General features: G+C 45.3%; 1 protein-coding gene across 1 annotated transcript in view; it reads right to left on the bottom strand.

Annotated features, from left to right (window-relative positions):
* Positions 1 to 12731: 12731 nt before the first annotated feature.
* LOC147096707 (NF-kappa-B inhibitor beta-like) overlaps positions 12732 to 22976 on the bottom strand; it is a 31564-nt gene continuing 21319 nt past the window's right edge. The window contains exon 6 of the mRNA XM_085973305.1: positions 12732 to 12834. Coding sequence (XP_085829431.1) covers positions 12799 to 12834 — 36 coding nt within the window. The 3' untranslated portion in view covers positions 12732 to 12798. The remainder of the gene's footprint in view (positions 12835 to 22976) is intronic.

The raw sequence follows: 22976 nt of genomic DNA, 5'->3' as shown, positions 1-22976 counted from the left end.
TTTAAAGTAATTGGTGGGAGGATTAGAGCGGAGCTGCAGCGCATCTTGTAGATGGGACACACTGCAGCCACGGCCCGGGGTTTGATGTTTAAGTGGGTGGATAAGGTGCCGGTGCAACACACATGGAGTTGGACATCTGGGAGTCACTGCTTTCAGGATAGGAGAGTATTGGGGGGAGGGAAAAGCAGCAGTTTAAGGTTTTAATCCCATTTATTGGATTCACTATACAAAGAACAAGTGCAACAAGTACTGAAAAAGAAAAACTTGCATTTCTATAGCGCCTTTCACAACCACCAGACGTCCCAAAGCGCTTTACAGCCAATGAAGTACTTTTTGAAGTGTAGTCATTGTTGTAATGTAGGAAACGTGGCAGCCAATTTGCACACAGCAAGCTCCCACAAACAGCAATGTGATAATGACCAGATCATCTGTTTTTAGTGATGTTGGTTGAGGGATAAATATTGGCCCCAGGACACCAGGGAGAACTCCCCTTGCTCTTCTTCGAAATAGTGGCCGTGGGATCTTTTATATCCACCTGAGAGGGCAGACGGGGCCTCGGTTTAACATTTCATCCGAAAGACGGCACCTCCAACAGTGCAGCACTCCCTCAGCACTGCACTGGGAGTGTCAGCCCAGATTTTTGTGCTCAAGTCTCTGGAGTGGGGACTCGAACCCACGACCTTCTGACTCAGAAGTGAGAGAGAGTGCTGTCCACTGAGCCACTGGCTGACACGTGAAAGGTCTCAGAGGGTCAAAGGTGAATGTTAAAAACACCATAAATAAGCCATCCACCTTCAGAAGTCTTACACCTGTAACCACTTGGAGGCTCATTCCATCTCCCCGCTGTAGTAAGAGAGCCATTAAGGCATTACAGTACCACGTTTTAAAAGTGGCAAACACAGTACATTTCCTTTCCTGGAGCGCAGAGTTCTTCTGAATTCATCTCTGCGGCTGGCCATTCCCAACAGTATGGACTCTGATACAATAGCGAAACACTGCAGATACTGGAAATCTGAAATAACAACAGAAAATGCTGGAAACACTCAGCAGGCCAGGCAGCATCCGTGGAGAGAGACACAAGCGTTAACGTTTCAGGTCTGGGACCCTTCGTCATCAGGTATGGACTCTGACATTGGCTTGCAAAACTCAAAAGCCTTGCGAGGCGGCAGAACGCAATCTACCCCAATCCGGGGGGGGGTAAACACAACTATCCCGTGGGATATGCTTTCACTCAAACCCTTTTTCGACCACCTTCCAGTCCTACTTATCTGAGGAAGGCTGTTCTTGCCATGGAGGGAGTGCAGCGAAGATTCACCAGACTGATACCTGGGATGGCAGGAATGACGTATGAGGAGAGATTGGGCTTGTACTCACTGGAGTTTAGAAGATTGAGAGGGGAGCTCATTGAAACGTATAAAATTCTAACAGGACTAGACAGACTAGATGCAGGAAGGATGTTCCCAATGGCGGGGAGTCCAGAACCAGGGGTCACAGCCTAAGGATAAGGGGTAAGCCATTTAGGACTGAGATGAGGAGGAATTTCTTCACCCAGAGAGTGGTGAACCTGTGGAATTCTCTACCACACAAGGCAGTTGAGGCCAATTCATTAAATATATTCAAGAAGGAGTTAGATATAGTTCTTAAGGCTAAAGGGATCATGGGATATGGGGAGAAAGCAGGGACAGGGTACTGAATTTGGATGATCAGCCATGATCTCATTGAATGGTGGAACAGGCTCGAGGGGCCGAATGGCCTCCTCCTGCTCCTATCTTCTATGTTTCTATGATACCACCACACAGTTTGCACAAAGCACTCCCTCACCCACCACCAGCAAGAGGCGTGTGAAGTCTGAAATAAATGGTAGAGAGAGGTGAGCCAGACCAATGGAGCCCAGAGGACATAAATTAGGGAAGATATAATTAACACAAATATTGAAGAAGGATTCAACATGCAAAATGTTTGGGATAATTGGTCAGGCGAAGTGCAGTTGGATCCCAACGGATGGCTTTCACGAAAACAAATGAGGTTTTCTTGGCCGCATTTGTGTTGGAAAAAAATGGGGGGGGGTGATTCAAAAATACATTAGACGCTTTGATTAGAATTAAAATACTACATGGGGATGAATGGTAAAGGGCCTTTTCCCATCGACAAGGGTACCACCACACCCTTCTAAGCTGGGCAAAGCAAAGTTACTGGACACCGATTCCTGTTTGGGGACCATGTCCTTTGAACGGAATGTCCTACATGCCATTGGGAGCCACCAGTCAGTGATTCAACAGCAAGGTATTTCAGGTATTTCCCGTTGCCTAATCGCTCACAGTCACAGCGCAGGTGACTTCAGGTAATTAAACTTGCTGTCATCAGTACAAGTCACGAGCCTTTCGGAATCAAGGTGAGTTTGGGCTGCAATTGCGACAATAATCCGGGACAGGGAGAGAAAGGATTCACTTAAATGACTTAACGACCGGAGTTATTTTAATTTAAATGACTTGGAATTCTCGATTTCTTTTTCAGATGTTGAGTCATCAGTTGAGCTGAGTTACTGTTATGCAATTGCAAGATCGGAAATTCCAACTTTTATCAGCAACTACAATGTAATCAAGGTGAGACTGAAAATGTTAAAAGTGCAAATCAGGTGCTTTAAGAACCGAACAAGAAAGGTGGGTGGGCGGAGCCCATTCAACTCGGCCCCCTAGGACCCTGACTCACCCCACCCTAGCATCCAACTGGAATTTAAACACACTAATTTCTTTAACTGATACTTGATTATTTCAAACATTCATCACGCTTTTGAGAAAAATAAATTTAAAAAACTTGCATTTCTGTAGGGGGTGGTGGGGGGGGGGTAACTACAGCTCTGTCGAAACCTGGGTCTGTACATTGTCAATGGTAGGTTCATAGGAGACCTCCTAGGAAGATCGACCTACTGCTCACCTCTTGGCTGCAGCACAGTAGACTATATGATTACAGACTTGGACCCATCCTCTTTCAGAGCATTCACAGTCAAACCACAAACAACACTGTCAGATCACAGCCAAATTACTATGTTTCTCAAAAAGACAGAAACAAACAACATAGAAACACAACCCAGTAAACTGTACAACACCAAAAAATCGTACAGATGGGCCAAAAATGACACGGAAAAATACCAGAAAACAATTAGCAATGCATCAACTCAAGCTCTCTTAGACACCTTTCTGGATAACATATACACTCACAATAAAGAAGGCGTAAACCGGGCAGTTAGTAAACTAAACAATATTTTTGATAATTTGGCAACAAATGCAAACTTGAAAGCTCGCAAGAACAAACCCAAAACAAAAAACTATGAAAAATGGTTTGACCATGATTGCCATAACATGAGGAAAAAACTTAGAAAACTATCAAACCAAAAACACAGACATCCAGAAAACGAGGAATTACGCCTTACTTATTGTCAGACGCTAACACAATACAGAAACACACTCAGGACCAAAAAAGAGCAATTTATTAAGAATACACTCAGCTCCATGGAGGAATCCATTGAGTCGAATTGTTTCTGGGACAACTTGAAAACACTACACAAAAAACAACACGACGATTTGTCCATTCAAAATGGGGACACATGGGTAAACCACTTTGAAAAATTATACCAGAAAAACACACTAGGACCAGAGCAACACCAAATACGCAAAAAACTTGAAAAGCTTGAAATGGCCATAAAAGATAACCAAAACCCGCTAGACGCCATAATAACAGAAAAAGAACTTCTTGAAAAACTCAAGGACCTGCGACCAGGAAAAGCTTGCGGGACAGACGGCATACTAAACGAGATGATTAAACACGCAGACGACAAACTGAAACTGGCTATCCTAAAACTCTTCAACTTGGTTCTGAGTGTCGGTTATTTCCCTGACATCTGGAACAAAGGACTCATAACACCCATATACAAAAGTGGGGACAAAATCGACCCAAACAACTATCGAGGCATCTGTGTAAACAGTAACCTGGGGAAGGTATTCTGTAGTATCATAAACAAAAGACTTATAAACTTCCTTGAAGAGCACAATGTCTTGAGTAAAAGCCAAATTGGATTCCTGCCAAACTATAGAACATCCGATCATATCTTCACCCTACAGACCCTAATTGACAAACACGTTCACCATAACAAAAGCAAAATCTACGCATGCTTTGTAGATTTCCAGAAGGCTTTCGACTCCATCTGGCATGACGGTTTATTCCTGAAACTTATCGAAAGCGGGGTAGGAGGGAAAACATATGATGTAATTAAATCAATGTATACAAACAATAAATGTGCAGTTAAAATTGGAGACAAACAAACAAAATACTTCCCACAGGGGCGGGGGGTTGACGCAGGGCTCGCCAATCTCACCGACACTCTTTAATATTTACATTAATGGATTGGCAAAACTACTTGAACAATCTACAGCACCCGGCCTCACCCTATATGAATCCAAGGTTAAATTCCTCCTCTATGCCGACGACCTGGTTCTGCTGTCACCAACTAAGGAGGGTCTACAGCAGAACCTGGACCTGCTGGAGTCGTACTGCCAGACTTGGGCCCTGACAATAAATCCCCAAAAAACCAAAGTCCTTGTGTTCCAGCAAAGATCCAAACAACATGGACCCACAATAAATTTCACAGTAGAAACAACCAAAATTGAACAAACCACTCACTACACATACTTGGGCTTAAAAATCAGTTCTACGGGAAACTTCAAACTGGCTGTGAATGAACTGAAAGAGAAAGCAAGAAGGGCTTTCTATGCCATCAAAAAATCAATCCAAATAGAAATCCCAATTAGCATTTGGCTCAAAATTTTCAAATCAGTAATTGAACCAATTGCACTCTATGGCAGTGAGGTCTGGGGACCACTAACACAACAAGATTTTGCAAAATGGGACAAACACCCAATTGAGATCCTACATGCGGAATTCTGTAAAAGTATCCTCCGGACTCAAAGGAAAACAGTAAACAACGCATGCAGGGCGGAACTAGGCCAATACCCATTAATAATCACTATCCAAAAAAGAGCCACCAAATTTTGGAATCACCTACAAATGAGCAACCCCCAATGCTATCACTACGACGCCCTGAAATGCCAAGAGCTGACCATAAAGAAGAATACCCTCAGTCAACTAGTCCTGGGACTCAATAAAGTAACTAATAACAATACTAACAATAACCAGTCCCAGGACAGTGACAGGGTAACACAAAGAATTCGACCCAACACAATCGTCGCTAAGCAAAAGGAAAAATATGTCATATTGGGCAGAAACAACAAAAACCCAAAGCAAACTCAATTGCTACTTGGCCCTAAACAGACAATACAACATAGCTGATTACCTGACCATGGTAAAGGATAACAAACTGAGAAGAACCTTGACAAGGTACAGACTTAGCGAACATAGCCTAGCGATCGAAAAAGGCAGACACAGGCAGACCAGGCTGCCAAGAGAAGACAGGATATGCTCTCACTGCAGTCAGGGAGTAGTTGAGACAGAGATGCACTTCCTCACAGCCTGTGGAAAATATCAGGGCATCAGAGAGAATTTCTACCAAAAATTCTCACAAATATGCCCTGAATTCAGAAATCTGACTGACAACCAAAAACTCCCATTCCTACTGGGGGAGGAGAGAAGCTGTGTAACACTGGCGGCACACTATGTTACAGCTTGCCATGAACAGAGGGACAACCAGTAAACTAAGACAAGAGTATATATAAACAAGGCGAATGTATATTTATAAACTCAGGGATATACCTGTTTATACACTGTATGAATGGAACCACGTTTATGTGTTCAACCATAAATGTATTTTGATGCTTTGGCAACATAAGATGTACCTTATCATGCCAATAAAGCGATTTGTATTGTATTGTATTGTATTGGGTGGTGGTGGTGGTGGGGGGGGGGTGGTGGGGGGGGGGGGGTGGTGGTGGTGGTGGGGGGGGGGTGGTGGGGGGGGTGGTGGGGTGGTGTTGGGGGGGGTGGGGTGGGGTGGTGGGGGGGGGGTGTGGGGGGGGTGTGTGGGGGGGGGGTGGGGTGGGGTGGTGTGGGTGGGGGGGGTGGGTGGTGTGGGGGTGGGGTGGGGGGGGTTGTAATAGATTAGCAGGGAGAGAGGATTGGTTAACAGAGAGCAGGGATAAACGGGTCATTTTCCGGTTGGCAGGCTGTAACTAGTGGGGTGCCGCAAGGATCAGTGCTTGGGGCCTCAGCTATTTACAATCTATATTAATGACCAGAGATAAAGGGACTGAGTGCAATGCATCCAAGTTTGCTGACGATACAAAGCTAGGTGGGAAAGTAAGCTGTGAGGAGAACACAAAGAGCCTGCAAAGGGATATAACCAGGTTAAGTGAGTGGGCAATAAGGTGGCAGATGGAGTATAATGTGAGGTTATTTACTTTGGTAGGAAGAATAGAAAAATAGATTGGCCCAGTACTTCGGGGACTTGATTCTTTAAGGTAAGTGGTCTATTATTTAAAATTGTAACATTTTTTCCACAGCTTTATTGTTTTTAAGGACTTTACAGTAAGGTAAGTGTATTTTTAGACCCGATTTTTAAAAAAATTATTTTTTTCAAAAATTTGAATAATTGTTTAAAATAGTTTTTTTAAAGTTATTTATAGTTCATTTAATTAGTAGGATTTAAAAAAAAAATTATTTAAAGTTTAAGTAGTGTGTTGGGCGCCCGTAATTTTCATGAATCACAGAAACCCCACAGTGCAGATAGAGGCCATTTCGGCCCATCGAGCCTGCACCGACACATATCCCACCCGATCCCCGTAACCCCTACATCAACACATATCCCACCCTATCCCCATAACCCCACGTATTTAATCCCCCTAACACTAAGGGTCAATTTTTATCATAGCCAATCAACCTAACCCGCACATCTTTGGACTGTGGGAGGAAACCGGAGCACCCGGAGGAAACCCACGCAAACACGGGGAGAATGTGCAAACTCCACACAGACAGTCACCCGAGGCCGGATTCGAACCCGGGTCCCTGGCGCTGTGAGGCAACAGTGCTAACCACTATGCCACCGTGCTGCCTTACTATCAAACTCATGAATGAAGTTTTCCCTCCCCTGATTGGCTGCCCAGTGCTCACCTGATCCCAGCCGGCACATCGCACTAACTACGCTGCTGGATCAGGCAAGCACAGCGCGCCGACAGCTGAACCAGGCCAGTGACAGGAATTCCAAGCAGGCCCAGGCTTCAGCTGTCGGCGCGCCGGGTAAGTGCACATCGGGGGCTTGCACGTGCGGCAAGCCCCCGAACCTAATTTCTGAGCCATTATTTTTTAAATGGTGAGAAACTATTAAATGTTGGTGCTTGGAGAGATTTGGGTGTCCTCGTACAGGAAACACAAAGTTAGCATGCAGGTACAGCAAGCAATTAGGAAGGCAAATGGCATGTTGGCCTTTGTTTGCAAGGGGGTTGGAGTATAAGAGTAAGGAAGTCTTACAATTGCACAGGGTCTTGGCGAGACCACAGCTGGAGTACTCTGCACAGTTTTGGTCTCATTATCTGAGAAAGGACATACTTGCCTTAGAGGAGGTGCAACAAAGGTTCACTAGATTGATCCCTGGGATGGGAGGGTTGTCCTATGAGGTGAGAGTGAGTAGATTGGACCTATACTCTCTGGGGTTTAGAAGAATGAGAAGTGATCTCATTGAAACATTAAGGTGGATTGACAGGGTTGATGCCAAGAGGTTGTTTCCCCTGGCTGGAGTCTAGAACTAGGGGGCATAGTCTCAGGATATGGGGTCGGTCATTTAAGACTGATGAGGAATTTCTTCACTCAAAGGGTTGTGAATCTTTGGAATTCTCTACCCCAGATGGATGTGGATGCTGAGTCATTGAGTACATTCAAGGCTGAGATCGCTAGATTTTTTTGACTCTAGGGGAATCGAGGGATATGGAGATCGGGCAGGAAAGTGGAGCTAAGGTCAAAGATCAGCCATGATCTTATTGAATGGCGGAGCAGGCTCGAGGGGCCGAATGGCCTACTCCTTATGCTCTTATGTAGTCACTGTTGTAACAGCACGTTCTCCAACCAATTTTTGCTTCCTCCTACAGGGAAGGGCCTGGCTCTGCTTCTGCGCCTTGCTGTGGTGGCATGACCGAGATAGGGAACTCACGTGAATTACAAACAATTTTTAATTAAGAAAAAACAAAATGTTAGAAAACACACAGCAGTTCAATCAGCATCTGAAAGGGGGGGGAAAAAAAAGGAAAGTTAATATTTGGGGTGGGGCACCTTCAGCAGAAACAACCTGACAAAGGGCCCCCATCCAAACTGCCGCTTCTTCAGGTGCCGACAAACCTGCTGTGTAATTCCAACACTTTTGGTTTTCTTCTCACATCTCCAGCATTAAAAATTAGTGGATACAGTTTTCATTTATGCAATTCGAAATCTTTTATTAAAAAAAAAAAAATTTTTTTTTTTTTTTTTTAATTCAAAAGTTTGAAAACACAAAGTTGTTGCTCGTCACCCAAATGTTTGCAATTTTACGATGGTCTGTCACGCCCGCACTGCCACGGGAAGTCCCACTGGTTTAAATCCCAATTACAGGAAACTTTTTAAAAATCCGGCACGGACGGGACCGACGTGGTGCCGGTTCATCAAAAATTCCGGATAACCGGAAGCTATAGTAAAAGATACGGAGAGCTGAGAGCTCCGTATAAAGCAACCAACCCTGTTGCTTAGCAACAAGTTCAGAACAATGGACACAAGTTCCAAGCGTCTCTGTAGCTTAGCAACAGCTGCAGCCACACCCTTGCACAGCAACAGATGGAGGAAGGCAAGTAATAAAAGTTACCTGAACCTACTCCTGAATTTTGCCGGTTAACCGAGATTTCCGGTTATTTAGGTGCCGGTAAATCAAAAGTTTCCTGTATCTGGTAATAGAAGGATAAATTACAAAACGAGTTTCCAAAAGTAACTGTGGGGGTTGGGAGGTGACATCAAAGTTCTATTTGCGAGGCTAAATGCGATGACAGCCTCATAATAGTTTTATTGCAGAATATGTCACAGAGCAGGGAAAAGAGCAATGTGATAATGACCAGATAATCTGTTTCAGTGATGGTGGCTGAGAGATAAATATTGGCCCCAGGACACCGGGAAGAACTCCCCTGCTCTTCTTCAAAATAATGGCCGTGGGATCTTTTACGTCCACCTGAGGGGGCAGACGGGGCCTCGGTTTAACGTCACATGCGAAAGACGGCACCTCCGACCGTGCGGCGCTCCCTCAGTACTGCCTGGAGTGTCAGCCTGGATTATGGGCTAAAAGCTCTGCAGTGGGAATTTAACTCACCACGTGAGAGTGCTACTGCCGAGAAAGAAAGCAAATAGACTGTGCTCATTATTTTCGTGCACAACAGCACCAAAACGAGTCTGCATTTTTTTTTAAAACAGTAATACTTGCAAACGTTTATTTGTCAGTTTTTTTTTAAAAAGAAAAAGTGCCGGTTATTCTAAGTGGTTACATCTGTCTGTGAGGCAAGCAACACACTGATTACCTGGTGTGTAGTTACAATAAAGAAAGTAAAAGGTACAATTAAAATACAAAACTCTAGCAAAAAAGCCATAGCTGTACACTTTAAAAAACCCAGCCCTGCTTAGCCCCAGGGATGCCCATATGACACTATCATCGTTTTGTAGCTCTGGAACATCTACACTGAAGCAGGCATTCTGTACATATACAACGTAAAAAAATGCATGTTGTAACAGAAAATAACTGCAATATAAAATAAAATAGAAAACAATAATTAATACAGGCCAAAATGTCACGATAGGTTTCTAATGAAACCTTTGATACTGGTAATTGTCCAGGACATTGCCCACAAATTCAGTTTTTTTTTTAATATACAAGATGGTGATGGAGTTTGAAGAGACTTCAGAAACCAGCACCACATGCAGGACAAAGACTGCAACTACACCGTTACAGGCAATTGTTTACATACATGATTTCCATTCTACATATTTATACAGGCAGTTTCAATCTTAAATGTTTAAATAAAAGAGTGATCAAATATCGTTACAGCATAAGACAAGATTTTTTCCCCCTAGGTTTTCTAAATAATACGCCAGCTTTCCATTTAGTTTCAAAGGAATTCGATGAATGACGTTTGTATAAACTGAGGAGCTCTGATCGTATTTCACTCGTGCTATTTGAGGAGTGTACATTGCGCACTCAATAGGCATTTCTTTCAACCTGAAGCTTGAACTGGTTATATACTCTTGTAACAAGTCGCACTGGAGAGTGTCAAACTGTCAGCTACCAATCTTTGCCATCTCGTCTGCCGTAGGCAAAATGTCAAGCCGAATCCAGAGGCTTCCCTGCAGCTAGGAGGACAAAAACTACCGGGGGGGGGTGGGGGCGAGTACTCCCAGTAACTGCAGAACATCTCTGAGCAGCTGATTAGACGGCAGCAAGGCAGAGACTTTGGTGGCACATCTCCGGATTATTTTCTGAACACGGAGAGGAGGATGGGAGGAGGTTCCGAAAGGCAAAAAAAAATAAACCTCTTCCAAATCTACTACTATTAACCAGATTGCGAGGAACGCCGTCCCTCCACATTCGCTTGCAAGGTGTTTGCATTTGCCCGAATGGGCCAGCGTGGGTTTTTGACACCCATATTATCTTGATGATTTGCCATCAACGAACCGGCAGCTTAAGGAGGTGGGTTCCAAACCTCTGGACTGCTGCTCTCCAAGTTCTCCCGGGACAACACAAAACTCAGGCCTTCAACAAGGGACCAGCAGCACACCGAAGACAAAACCTTAAGGGTTTGGTGCTCGTAGGTTGTGGGTCTCCAACTGGGCACATTGACTGACTGTGTAAAACTGCATTAAAAGTTCAGTGGGAATGAGGGCAAGGAAAGAGTGAATAGATTCCCCCTCCAACAGTACAGCTCTCTCTCCTCTTTCACCAATGATGTACTTTCAAAAAAGGAGCTTCCGACAACCCCACCACCTCAGTGGGAAAACAAAGCTATTGAGGCCACGGTTTAGGGCTGTGTCTTAAATATTAAAACATATATAAATGTTCTTAAATGACGATAGTCCACGTGTTCCGTTGCAAGTCCGATCAATGTTTAGCATGAATTACTATTTGCTTTTATGAAACCAGAAAACGAATTTTGTTTTGCGGCTTTACTTATTTGTTTCCCCTCCTCACCCTACCCCAGCGCATCACGTATCCTTATCCAACACAGCCGTAGATGGTGAAAGGGAAAATTCAAAAGTAATTTCGACTGTTGAATCACAAAATCTTCCTCCAATTATGATGAACGATGAGATCCTACACTAACATGATCGGTATTCTCCAAGTGGCCAGCAATATATAAGCCTCTGCTGCCCTTGTTTGGCCAGCAAGTATGATTCCAAATGCAACTACAGGAAACTCTTTATTATCCGGCACCAATGGGACCGGCGTGGTGCCGGTTTATCAAAAAGTCCGGATTACAGAGAGGTATAGTTAAAAGGTACGAGAGCTCCGCACACAGCAACAAATCCAGGCTTCCCTGTTGCTTAGCAACATGTGCAGGAACTCCGGCCACAGACCAAGTGTCCCTGTTGCTTAGCAACAAGTGCAGGAACCCCAGTTACACAGCCACAGATCCAGGAACTGCCACTAATATGAAGTAAAACTTACCTGAACCTACTCCTGAATTTTGCCGGTTAACAGAGATTTCCGGTTAGTTTAGGTGCCGGTAAATCGAGAGTTTCCTGTAGTTAGTTAACCTGCTTTAGTGCAGTCGAATATGTTGCAACCTGATCGGGTGGTGGATACAGATTCAATAGCAGCCTTCAAAAGGGAATTGGATAAATACCTGAAGGAGAAAAAAATTGCAGGGATATGGGGAAAGAGCGGGGGAGTGGGACTAACTGGATTGCTCTTCGAAAGAGCCGGCGCAGACTCGATGGGCCGAATGGCCTCCTTCTGTGCTGGACTATTCTATGATTCTCTGAATAATGACTCTCTCTACCCCCATCTATTTTTTTTTTGGTAACTGGGCAAATATTGCCGGGAAGTTCATGCAGGGAATAGAAACCCAGTCAGCATTCATTCAGCATAAAGTTCAGAAGTTCAGGAGCTTGCCTGTGAGTCAACTTTGGAAATTCTCCAAAAACACGCCGAAAAACTTCTGTTCCTTGTCGGGGTAGCTGTGGCAAAGGAGCGATGCAAGATTTTTTTTTTTTTTTAAAAAAGCTTGCGTCAGGAGTCTCTCTCTCGCTTACCTCTAGTTAAGAACGACACCGATGGAAGCCTGGCTGCAGGTTAACTATGCCTCCCGACAGAGGATTGCTGCAGTGCGCGAGCGGCAGCAGAACTACAAACTTTAAAAAAATAACAGCGATGATCCCTTCTCTCCTCCCCCACCCCGTGGCCCCCCTTCATTCAGGTTCAACACTCGGGACTAAAAGCACCTTCTCCCATGTTTGCCTGGTACACCCCTCTGCCCCAGATCACACTGTGCCCACTCCATGCTGCCCAACTCCAGTACCTGTTGTCTGTCTCACCCGATTGGCATCCGTGTTGGGTTCCCCTGTGATAGACATCTGGGTGGCAACCAGTTACATTCAAACCACAAATCCCTATTTTCAGACACTAGGTTATAAAGACTACTCCATTCCTAGATATTGGTTCAATACAAGGCTACAAGACAGTTAAGAGGACTATATGACGGCACTCCTTTACAGTAGAACGGAGCCACTTTAATGCTACAACTTTAATGTTTAAATACGTCATACAGCAGGATATCAGAATTTTATGATCTTCCATTAACATCCATGCACCACAAGGTCGTCATACTCTCCCTACAAAACAAGAGAAAGAGAGAGGGGAAAAGAATTAACAAAAAGTCAGAACATTTGTGGAATGTTATTTCATAGAATCATAATGTTCCAGAAAACAGGCCATTTGGCCCATCAAGTCGGAGTTGGTGTTTCACTACCCTTGGTCTAATCTTACTCTCTTCGTAACTTTTAATGTTCCTCTTTTACCGCCAACTATCCAATTCCCTCTGGGAACCATTTATGGACTCCTCTTACATAACAGTTTGTGGCAGGGAATTCCACAGCCTCACCTCCCACTGTGCAAATAAATTGTTTTCTATAAGCTCCCCATTAATTCTTATCGTGATTACTTTAAATTTGTGCTTTGAAACTTATAAAGTGATAAAATTCTAACAGGACTAGATGCAGGAAGGATGTTCCCAATGGCGGGGGAGTCCAGAACCAGGGGTCACAGTCTAAGGATAAGGGGTAAGCCATTTAGGACAGAGATGAGGAGGAATTTCTTCACCCAGAGAGTGGTGAACCTGTGGAATTCTCTACCAGAGAAGGCAGTTGAGGTCAATTCATTAAATATATTCAAGAAGGAGTTGGATATATTTCTTAAGGCTGAAGGGATCAAGGGATATGGGGAGAAGGCAGGGACAGGGTACTGAATTTGGATGATCAGCCATGATCGCATTGAATGGCGGAACAGGCTCGAGGGGCCGAATGGCCTACTCCTGCTCCTATCTTCTATGTTTCTATGTGCTCCCTCGTTACTGACTCACCAACAGATGCAAACAATCGCACTATTCATAACCAATGTTCCCTTTAATTTTTTTTTGGGGGGGGGGGGGGGGTGCGAAGCCCATTCAAAAATACGGCGCATGCGCGGTTTTTCCTGTTCAAAAGCTGGTGAGCTGCAAGGCGTTGCGCGGCCGCGCAGCTTGAAGGGAACATTGTTTATAACCCTTCACAATCTTGAAGGCCTCCATCAGACCTTAACGGCTCACCAGAATTTCAACACGAAGAGGCTGAGGATTTTCAGAAGTATAAAGAACTTCTCTTACTTGTCTCCTTTGAGACGATTGATTCATTTCAGTGATCGGCCTGCTGTAGGACTGGTGTTGGAAAAGAAAGAGGAACTGAAATGTCGGACGGAGGATTAATGCCCAATCATTGCGAGATTCATAAAACAATTAAGTCAGTTTGCTGGTTTGTGCGTGTTGAATGTGAAAGTTATATTACACAGGAGGGGCTTTCTAAAACCTTAATTTTCACATTTCCTCTTGTTCACTCACTAGGCCACCACCGGAGATCACCGAACAGCAATTTCTGGCAGAAAGCCTTGCTGATTTTTTTTTTTTTTTTTACTCTGAGGTGCTGAGGCATATTGTCGTCCCCCGCCCCCCCCCCCCTCAACTGCTGTCCCAGTGGGTCAGCAGATTTGGGCAAGCTTTAGGAAAGGAGCTAATTGCCTCAGCTGGTAAATGCGCTGCCCAGGGTGGCACGGAGCCGTATCGAGCAAAAAGGTCCCCAACCTCGAGCCCCAAGTCTCCGCCAAGTTAGCAGATCTCAGCAAGAGTGACAAGTGGGGGTGTGGGGGCCACTGCAACTGACATCGCCAATTGGCAGGGCGGGGAGGGGGAGGGGAGCCAGCCTCCTGTTCCTGATCACATCCCAGCAATCTCTGCTGGAGAGTACACGTGTAAAAGACGTCGAGTGAGGACAGGATTTCCCCCCACAGTCGAATAGCTTGTATAGGCTTACGTATGAAGTATGGCCACTATGTTGCTGTATCAAAGTAACCCACGAGTTAGCACCTTCAGGAGAGGAGACGCAAAAACTGAAGGGGTGCGGCCATTACAAAGTCTTCAATATTGTGGAGGGAAGCAATATTCCTGCTCCTACCTCATGTTCTCGCTAAGCTGCGCGCCTGTCCGCAGGAGAGATTCACCGTGACAACAATGCCCAAACCTCAACTCACTCTCTCTTGTTCCTTCCTTTCCCCGCTTCTTGTGTTTTCATTCAGTCTTCTGGAGGGGATTGCTTATCTCCCAGTTTTAAAACATTAACCCGTTTCCCCCCCCCCCACCCCCTCTTTACAGATCTGACATTTCCTGTTCTTATTTCATGTAGCCGCCAATGGTGCAGCAATTAAAATCAGGGATGCATAAGAGATCAGAATTGGAGGAGCGCAGAGATCTCGGAGGTTAGAGAGATTGGGAGGACGTGAGGCCGTGGAGGGATTTGAAAACAAGGATGAGAATTTTAAAAATGGAGGCGTTGCTTAACCGGGAGTCAATGATGAGTTGATTCAGCACGTACTGGTGACCGAATCGGAGATTTTCCAGCTATGCACGGCACAGCAACGTACCAACCCGTACATTTAATTACTGAGACATCTAGGGCGGCAGTTCTTAAATCATGATTTATGTTTATCACTTAAATACTCTGCAGCCGTCTCAGAAAGCCGGGGAAAGGTTTTAAGTAGAGTTATGTAACAGCTGGGGCTCAGTTCTCTCCGATGTCGGGACTCCTCCTCCTCGCAACATCAGGGGGGCAAAGCAACACTCACTGGAGCGCCAATAAACCATACCTCCGTTTTCTTTTTAAATATAAAAGCAATCCAAAAAGATCTGCAAAGATTGACGGCAGCAAAGTTGCACGCACACGCAGCTCTCCGTGTCTGGGGAAATCTCTCCTGCGCCGTGTTGCCTTCCACTGTGTCCCTTGGACACTAATTAAATTGCTCCTTTAAACCAGCATTTACTGGAGAGCAAGAAACCAGACAGTCTGCAGCAACTACAGATCGCAGCTGTCTGCCCCATTTTCCTGCCTGTTTCTCCCATTAGTCTTGCACTTAATTTCCCCCAACTTTGGAGCTGCTTTAGCCTCGATTTTTTTGTCTTTCAAACGCCTCTGACAGAGATGACTTTTCTGCATCATTCAGGACTTAGTCCCATTGTTTAAAAAAAAGACATATCTAGACGATTAAACCCATTAACTGCTTCACCGTGACAACAATGCCCGAATCTTAACTTTCTCTCTGTTGTTCCTTCCTTTCCCTTCTTCTTGGGTTTTCGTTCGGTCCTGTGGAGTGGGATTGCTTATCTCCCAGTTTTAAAACATTAACCTGTTCTTTTCTCTTTGCAGATCCGACATTTTCTGTTCTTATTTCATGTGGGGAAACCTGCCGGCTTCTGGAAGCCACTTCAATTACTTTTCTGTGGTCTCCCCAACCGCCAGGGTTAGATTTGACAGCACAGTTTTACTCGTTAACAGTTGCCGCAGGCTGCGTCCTACTGTTGAGTCACTTATTAGAAAATACAACCAAGGGATTATGTAAAATGACTCGGTAATTACTTCGAATCGCCTCCGTTTGGCTGCACTTAGGGCTCCGTCAAAAAGCTGACCCAGTTGATGCTGCCACTGACTATACAGCGCTAAACCATTGCACTACAGTTGCCCTGATGATCTAGTGGGTAAAAGCACCATTCTGTGCAGTACCAGGATGGGATTGTTCTCAGGGCAGAGAGGATTAAGGGGAGATTTAAAGAGGTGTTCAACATTGACAGGCTTTGATAGAAACATAGCAGATAGGAGCAGGAGTAGGCCATTCGGCCCCTCGAGCCTGCTCCGCCATTTAATGAGATCATGGCTGATCATCCAAATTCAGTACCCTGTCCCTGCCTTCTCCCCATATCCCTTGATCCCTTTAGCCTTAAGAAATATATCCAACTCCTTCTTGAATATATTTAATGAATTGGCCTCAACTGCCCTGTGTGGCAGAGAATTCCACAGGTTCACCACTCTCTGGGTGAAGAAATTCCTCCTCATCTCAGTCCTAAATGGCTTACCCCTTATTCTTGGACTGTGACCCCTGGTTCTGGACTCCCCACCATCGGGAACATCCTTCCTGCATCTAGTCTGTCTAGTCCTGTTAGCATTTTATAAGTTTCAATGAGATCCCCTCTCATTCTTCTGAACGCTAGTGAATATAAGCCCAATCGACCCAATCTCTCCTCATACGTCATTCCTGCCATCCCAGGTATCAGTCTGGTGAATCTTCGCTGCACTCCCTCCATGGCAAGAACATCCTTCCTCAGATAAGGCGACCAAAACTGCACACAATACTCAAGGTGTGGTCTCACCAAGGCCCTGTACAATTGCAGCAAGACTTCCTTGCTCCTGTACTCGAATCATAGAGTAAACGTCGGCGGGTGTTTCAGCGGCAGAGCGGGGCTACAAAAGGCCCCCCGAGACCCAGGTAAGGCCTACCAGTCTCCGAACTCGGAACACAGAGGGAAGGAGAGAGGTAAAAAGAAATCAAAGTGTGACGTCACCAGAAAGCAGGTAAGTGATTGCTTGGTGAGTATTTCTCTCTCTAAGTTCAAACTCTGGTTTATAGTTTCTAAGTTGCGATATTCACCATCTAGAATCGGGGCAGTGGGCATTTAAAAATATTAATAAATTTAATTAATTACATAGAATGGGAGAGCAGGTGATGTGTTGCTGCTGCAATATGTGGGAGCTGGTGGACACCATTGATGATCACGGTGATCACATTTGCAGTAAGTGTTGGCTGCTCGAGGAATTCCGGCTCCGTGTGGAATCTGAGCTTCAAACACTGAGACACATCAGGGAGGGGGAGAGTTACCTGGACTCTGTGTTCCAGGAAGTAGTCACACCAATTAGATTAATTAATTCAGATGTAGTCCGTGGCCAGGGTCAGGATGGTGTGACTAGAAGTGAGGCAGGTACGGGGATCCAGGAGGTAGTGTTGGAGGAGCCGCAGCCCTTGTCCAACAGGTTTGAGGCTCTTACTCCCTGTGAGGATGGGAACGGGGACTGCGGGGAGGATGAGCAACCTGGCCACAGCACCGTGGAGCGGGGGGCCATTCAAGTGGGGGGAGTTAAAAGAAATGTTGTAGTGGTAGGGGATAGTATTGTTAGGGGGATAGATAGGGTTGCTTGCAACCTAGAGCGAGAGTCCCGAAGGCTGTGTTGCCTGCCCGGTGCCAGGGTTAAGGACATCTCCTCTGGGCTGGAGAGAAACTTGGAGTGGGAGGGGGAGGATCCAGTTGTCGTGGTCCATGTTGGTACCAACGACATAGATAGGACAAGGAAAGAGGTTCTGCTGAGGGAGTTTGAGCAGCTAGGGGCCAAATTAAAAAGCAGAACCACAAGGGTAATAATCTCTGGATTACTACCTGAGCCACGTGCAAATTTGGCTAGGGTAAATAAAATTAGAGAGTTAAATGCGTGGCTCAAAGACTGGTGTGGGAGAAATGGGTTTTGCTTCTTGGGACACTGGCATCAGTACTGGGACAGGAGAGAGCTGTTCCGTTGGGACGGACTTCACTTGGCCAGTGCTGGGACTAGAATCCTGGTGAATCGAATAACTAGGGCTGTAGAGAGGGCTTTAAACTAATTAGCGGGGGGTTTTAAGAGAGCGAAAAATAAAAATGACAGCAGAGAAGGCAATAGAGCAAGGTAGCAGTGGGGAAATTAAAAACCAGAGCGTGTCAGGAAGGGACAGAATGTATAATGGTAAAGTAGTAAAGGGGGTAAAAGCAGGAATAAATTGTCAGAAAACATATTTGAAAGTTCTTTATCTGAATGCACGCAGCATTCGTAACAAAAGAGACGAGTTGATGGTACAAATGACTACACATGGGTATGATCTGGTGGCCATTATGGAAACATGGCTGCAAGATGATCATGACTGGGAACTAAACATACAAGGGTATTTGACAATTAGGAAGGACAGACAGGAAGGAAAGGGAGGTGGGGTTGCTATGTTAATCAAGGATGGAATCACTGCAATAGTCAGAAATGATATTGGGTCAAAGGATCAGGATAGTGAAACAGTTTGGGTGGAGATAAGGAATAATAAGGGGAAAAAGTCACTAGTGGGTGTAGTCTATAGGCCTCCTAACAGTTGCAACTCTGTTGGTCGGTGTATAAATCAGGAAATAGTTGGGGCTTGTAATAAGGGAACAGCTATAATCATGGGGGATTTTAACTTTCATATTGACTGGACTAATCAAATTGGGCATGGCAGCCTTGAGGAAGAGTTCATAGAGTGTATTAGGGACGGGTTCCTTGAGCAGTATGTAACTGAACCAACCAGGGGGCAGGCAATCTTAGATCTGGTCCTGTGTAATGAGACAGGATTAATAAAAAATGTCCTAGTAAAGGATCCCCTTGGAATGAGTGACCATAATATGGTTGAATTCCAAATTCAGTTTGAGGGTGAGAGAGTTGGATCTCAAACCAGCGTACTGAGCTTAAATAAAGGAGACTATGAAGGTATGAGAGTAGAATTGACTAAAGTGGACTGGGAAAACAGATTAAAGTGTAAGACGGTACAAGAGCAGTGGTCTACATTCAAGGAGATATTTCACATCTTTCAAGATAAATATATTCCACTGAGGAAAAAGGGGAGTAAAAGAAAAGACAGCCATCCGTGGCTTAGTAAAGTAATAAAGGATAGTATCTGACTGAAAACAAGGGCATATAAAGTAGCCAAATCTAGTGGGAGGATAGAAGATTGGGAAGCATTTAAAAGCCAGCAAACAATAACTAAAAGATTAATTAAGAAAGGGAAGATAGATTATGAAAGTAAACTAGCAAAAAATATAAAAACAGATAGCAAGAGTTTCTACAGCTATATAAAAAGAAAAAGGGTGGCGAAGGTGAACATTGGTCCCTTAGAGGATGGGACCGGGAAACCAGTGGTGGGGAGCATGGAGATGGCAAAGACGCTGAACAAATATTTTGTATCAGTCTTTACAGTAGAGGACACTAAAAATATCCCAACACTGGACAAACAGGGGGCAATTGGGGGGGGGGGGGGGAAAGGGAGGAGCTAAACACGATTAAAATCACTAAGGAGATGGTACTCGGTAAAATAATGGGACTTAAGGCGGATAAATCCCCCGGACCGGATGGCCTACATCCTAGGGTCTTGAGAGAAGTGGCGGTAGGGATTGTGGATGTATTGGTGATTATTTTCCAAAACTCCCTGGACTCAGGAAAGGTCCCGGCAGATTGGAAAACTGCTAATGTAACACCCTTATTTAAGGAGGGAAGTAGACAAAAGGCCGGAAACTATAGACCAGTTAGCCTAACATCTGTGGTTGGCAAAATGTTGGAGTCCATTATTAAGGAAACAGTAACAGAGCATTTGGATAAACATAATTTAATAGGACAGAGTCAGCATGGTTTTATGAAGGGGAAGTCATGTTTGACAAATTTGCTCGAATTCTTTGAGGACGTAACATACAGGGTGGATAAAGGGGAACCAGTGGATGTAGTGTATTTGGACTTCCAAAAGGCATTTGACAAAGTTCCACACAAAAGATTACTGATCAAGATAAGAAATCACGGGATTGGGGGTAATATACTGGCATGGGTGGAAGATTGGCTATCTAACAGAAAGCAAAGAGTTGGGATAAATGGTTTGTTCTCGGGCTGGCAATCAGTAACCAGTGGTGTTCCACAGGGGTCAGTGCTGGGACCCCAGCTCTTTACAATCTATATTAACAATTTGGAGGAAGGGACCGAGTGCAACATATCCAAGTTTGCCGACGATACAAAGATGGGAGGGAAAGCAGCGAGTGAGGAGGACATAAAAAACCTGCAAAAGGACATAGACAGGTTAAGTGAGTGGGCAGAGATTTGGCAGATGCAATATAATGTTGGAAAGTGTGAGGTTATGCACTTTGGCAGAAAAAAATCAAAGAGCAAGTTATTATCTAAATGGAGAGAAACTACAAAGTGCTACAGTACAAAGGGATCTGGGGGTCCTGGTGCATGAAACACAAAAAGTTAGTATGCAGGTGCAGCAGGTGATCAGGAAGGCCAATGGAATCTTGGCTTTTATTGCAAGGGGGATGGAGTATAAAAACAGGGAAGTCTTGCTTCAGTTATACAGGGTATTGGTAAGGCCACACCTGGAATACTGCGTGCAGTTTTGGTTTCCATATTTAAGAAAAGATATACTTGCTCTCGAGGCGGTTCAGAGAAGGTTCACTCGGTTGATTCCGGAGATGAGGGGGTTGACATATGAGGAAAGGTTGAGCCTCTACTCATTGGAGTTCAGAAGAATGAGAGGCGATCTTATCGAAACATATAAGATTGTGAGGGGGCTTGATCGGGTGGATGCGGTGAGGATGTTTCCAATGATGGGTGAGACTAGAACTAGGGGGCATAATCTTAGAATAAGGGGCTGCCCTTTCAAAACTGAGATGAGGAGAAACTTCTTCACTCAGAGGGTAGTAAATCTATGGAATTTGCTACCCCAGAGAGCTGTGGAAGCTGCAACATTAAATAAATTTAAAATGGAGATAGACAGTTTCCTAGCAGATAAGGGAATTAGGGGTTACGGGGAGAGGGCAGGGAAGTGGACGAGAGTCTAGATTCGGATCAGCCATGATCCTATTGAATGGTGGAGCAGGCCCGAGGGGCCGTATGGCCTACTCCTGCTCCTACTTATGTTCTTATGTTAACACCTTGCATTTATATAGCGCCTTTAACGTAGTAAAACGTCCCAAGGCGCTTCACAGGAGCGTTATCGGATAAAATCTGACCGAGCCATGCAAGGAAAAATTAGAAATAACAACAGAAAATGCTGGAAAAACTCAGCAGGTCAGGCAACATCCGTGGAGAGAAATTTGAGTTGACGTTTCGGGTTTGACCCTTCTTCAAAACTGGAGAGAAAAGGAACTAGATCGAAGGCAGGGCTGCGATCGGACAAAAGAATAAAAGAACCAAAAGAAGTAAAAGAGATTAGAAGCTAGACGAGATGGTAATAGGCTGGGATTAGGTGTAAAGTGTACTGGCAGGGCAAAAGATAGCTGCCAGGTGTGAGAGAGAAACAAAAGGAAAGGGGGGGGGAGGAAAGGAGTGGAAAAATATAAGTAAAAATGAAATAGGGGCCGAGGTTATGATCTGAAATTGTTGAACTCGATATTGAGACCGGAAGGCTGCAGAGTGCCTAATCGGAAGATGAGGTGCTGTTCCTCGAGTTTACGTTGAGCTTCCGTGGAACAGTACAAGAGGCCAAGGACGGTGAGGTCCGAGTGGGAATGGAGCGGTGAATTGAAATGACAGGCGACCGGAAGCTCGTGGTCACCCTTACGGGCTGAACGGAGGTGTTCCGCAAAGCGGTCACCCAATCTGCGTTTGGTCTCCCCAATGTAGAGGAGACCGCATCGTGAGCAGCGAATACAGTATACTAGATTGCGAGAAGTACAAGTAAATCGCTGTTTCACCTGGAAGGGGTGTTTGGGGCCCTGGACAGTGGGGAGGGGGGAGGTATAGGGGCAGGTGTTACACCTCCTCCGCTTGCACGGGAAGGTGCCAGGCGAAGGGGAAGGGCTGTTTGGGGTGATAGAGGAGTGGACTAGGGTGTCTCGGAGAGAGCGGTCCCTGCGGAATGCTGAAAGGGGAGGGGAGGGGAAGATACGTTTGGTGGTGGGATCACTTTGGAGGTAGCGGAAATGCCGGAGGATGATCCGTTGAATGTGGAGGCTGGTGGGGTGAAAGGTGAGGACAAGGGGAACCCTATCGTGGTTCCGGGAGGGAGGGGCAGGGGTGAGGGCAGAGGTGCGGGAGATAGAACTGACACGGTCGAGGGCAGTGTCCACCACGGTAGAGGGGAATCCTCGGTTGCGGAAAAAGGAAGACATGTCTGAAGCACTGGTGTGGAAGGTGGCATCGTCGGAGCAGATACGGCGGAGGCGGAGAAACTGGGAGAATGGAATAGAGTCCTTACAGGAAGCGGGGTGGGAGGAAGTGTAGTCCAGGTAGCTGTGGGAGTCAGTGGGCTTGTAGTAAATATTGGTCGATAACCTATCCCCAGAGATGGAGACGGAGAAGTCGAGGAAGGGAAGGGAAGAGTCAGAGATGGACCATGTGAAGGTGAGGGAAGGGTGGAAATTGGAGGCAAAGTGAATGAAATTGTCAAGTTCGGGGCGAGAGCAGGAAATGGCACCGATACAGTCATCAATGTATCGGAAAAAGAGGTGAGGGAGGGGACCCGAGTAGGACTGGAACAAAGATTGTTCCACATAGCCCACGAAAAGGCAGGCATAGCTAGGACCCATGCGGGTACCCATGGCAACGCCTTTGATTTGGAGGAAATGAGTGGAGTTAAAGGAGAAGTTGTTCAATGT

Source organism: Somniosus microcephalus, chromosome 34 (assembly GCF_052327205.1).
Source record: "Somniosus microcephalus isolate GS21.2 chromosome 34, FLI_Smic_1.0, whole genome shotgun sequence".
Lineage (NCBI taxonomy): Eukaryota > Metazoa > Chordata > Chondrichthyes > Squaliformes > Somniosidae > Somniosus > Somniosus microcephalus.
The sequence above is the reverse complement of the archived record's forward strand: the minus strand, read 5'-3'. Positions and strand labels throughout refer to the sequence as shown.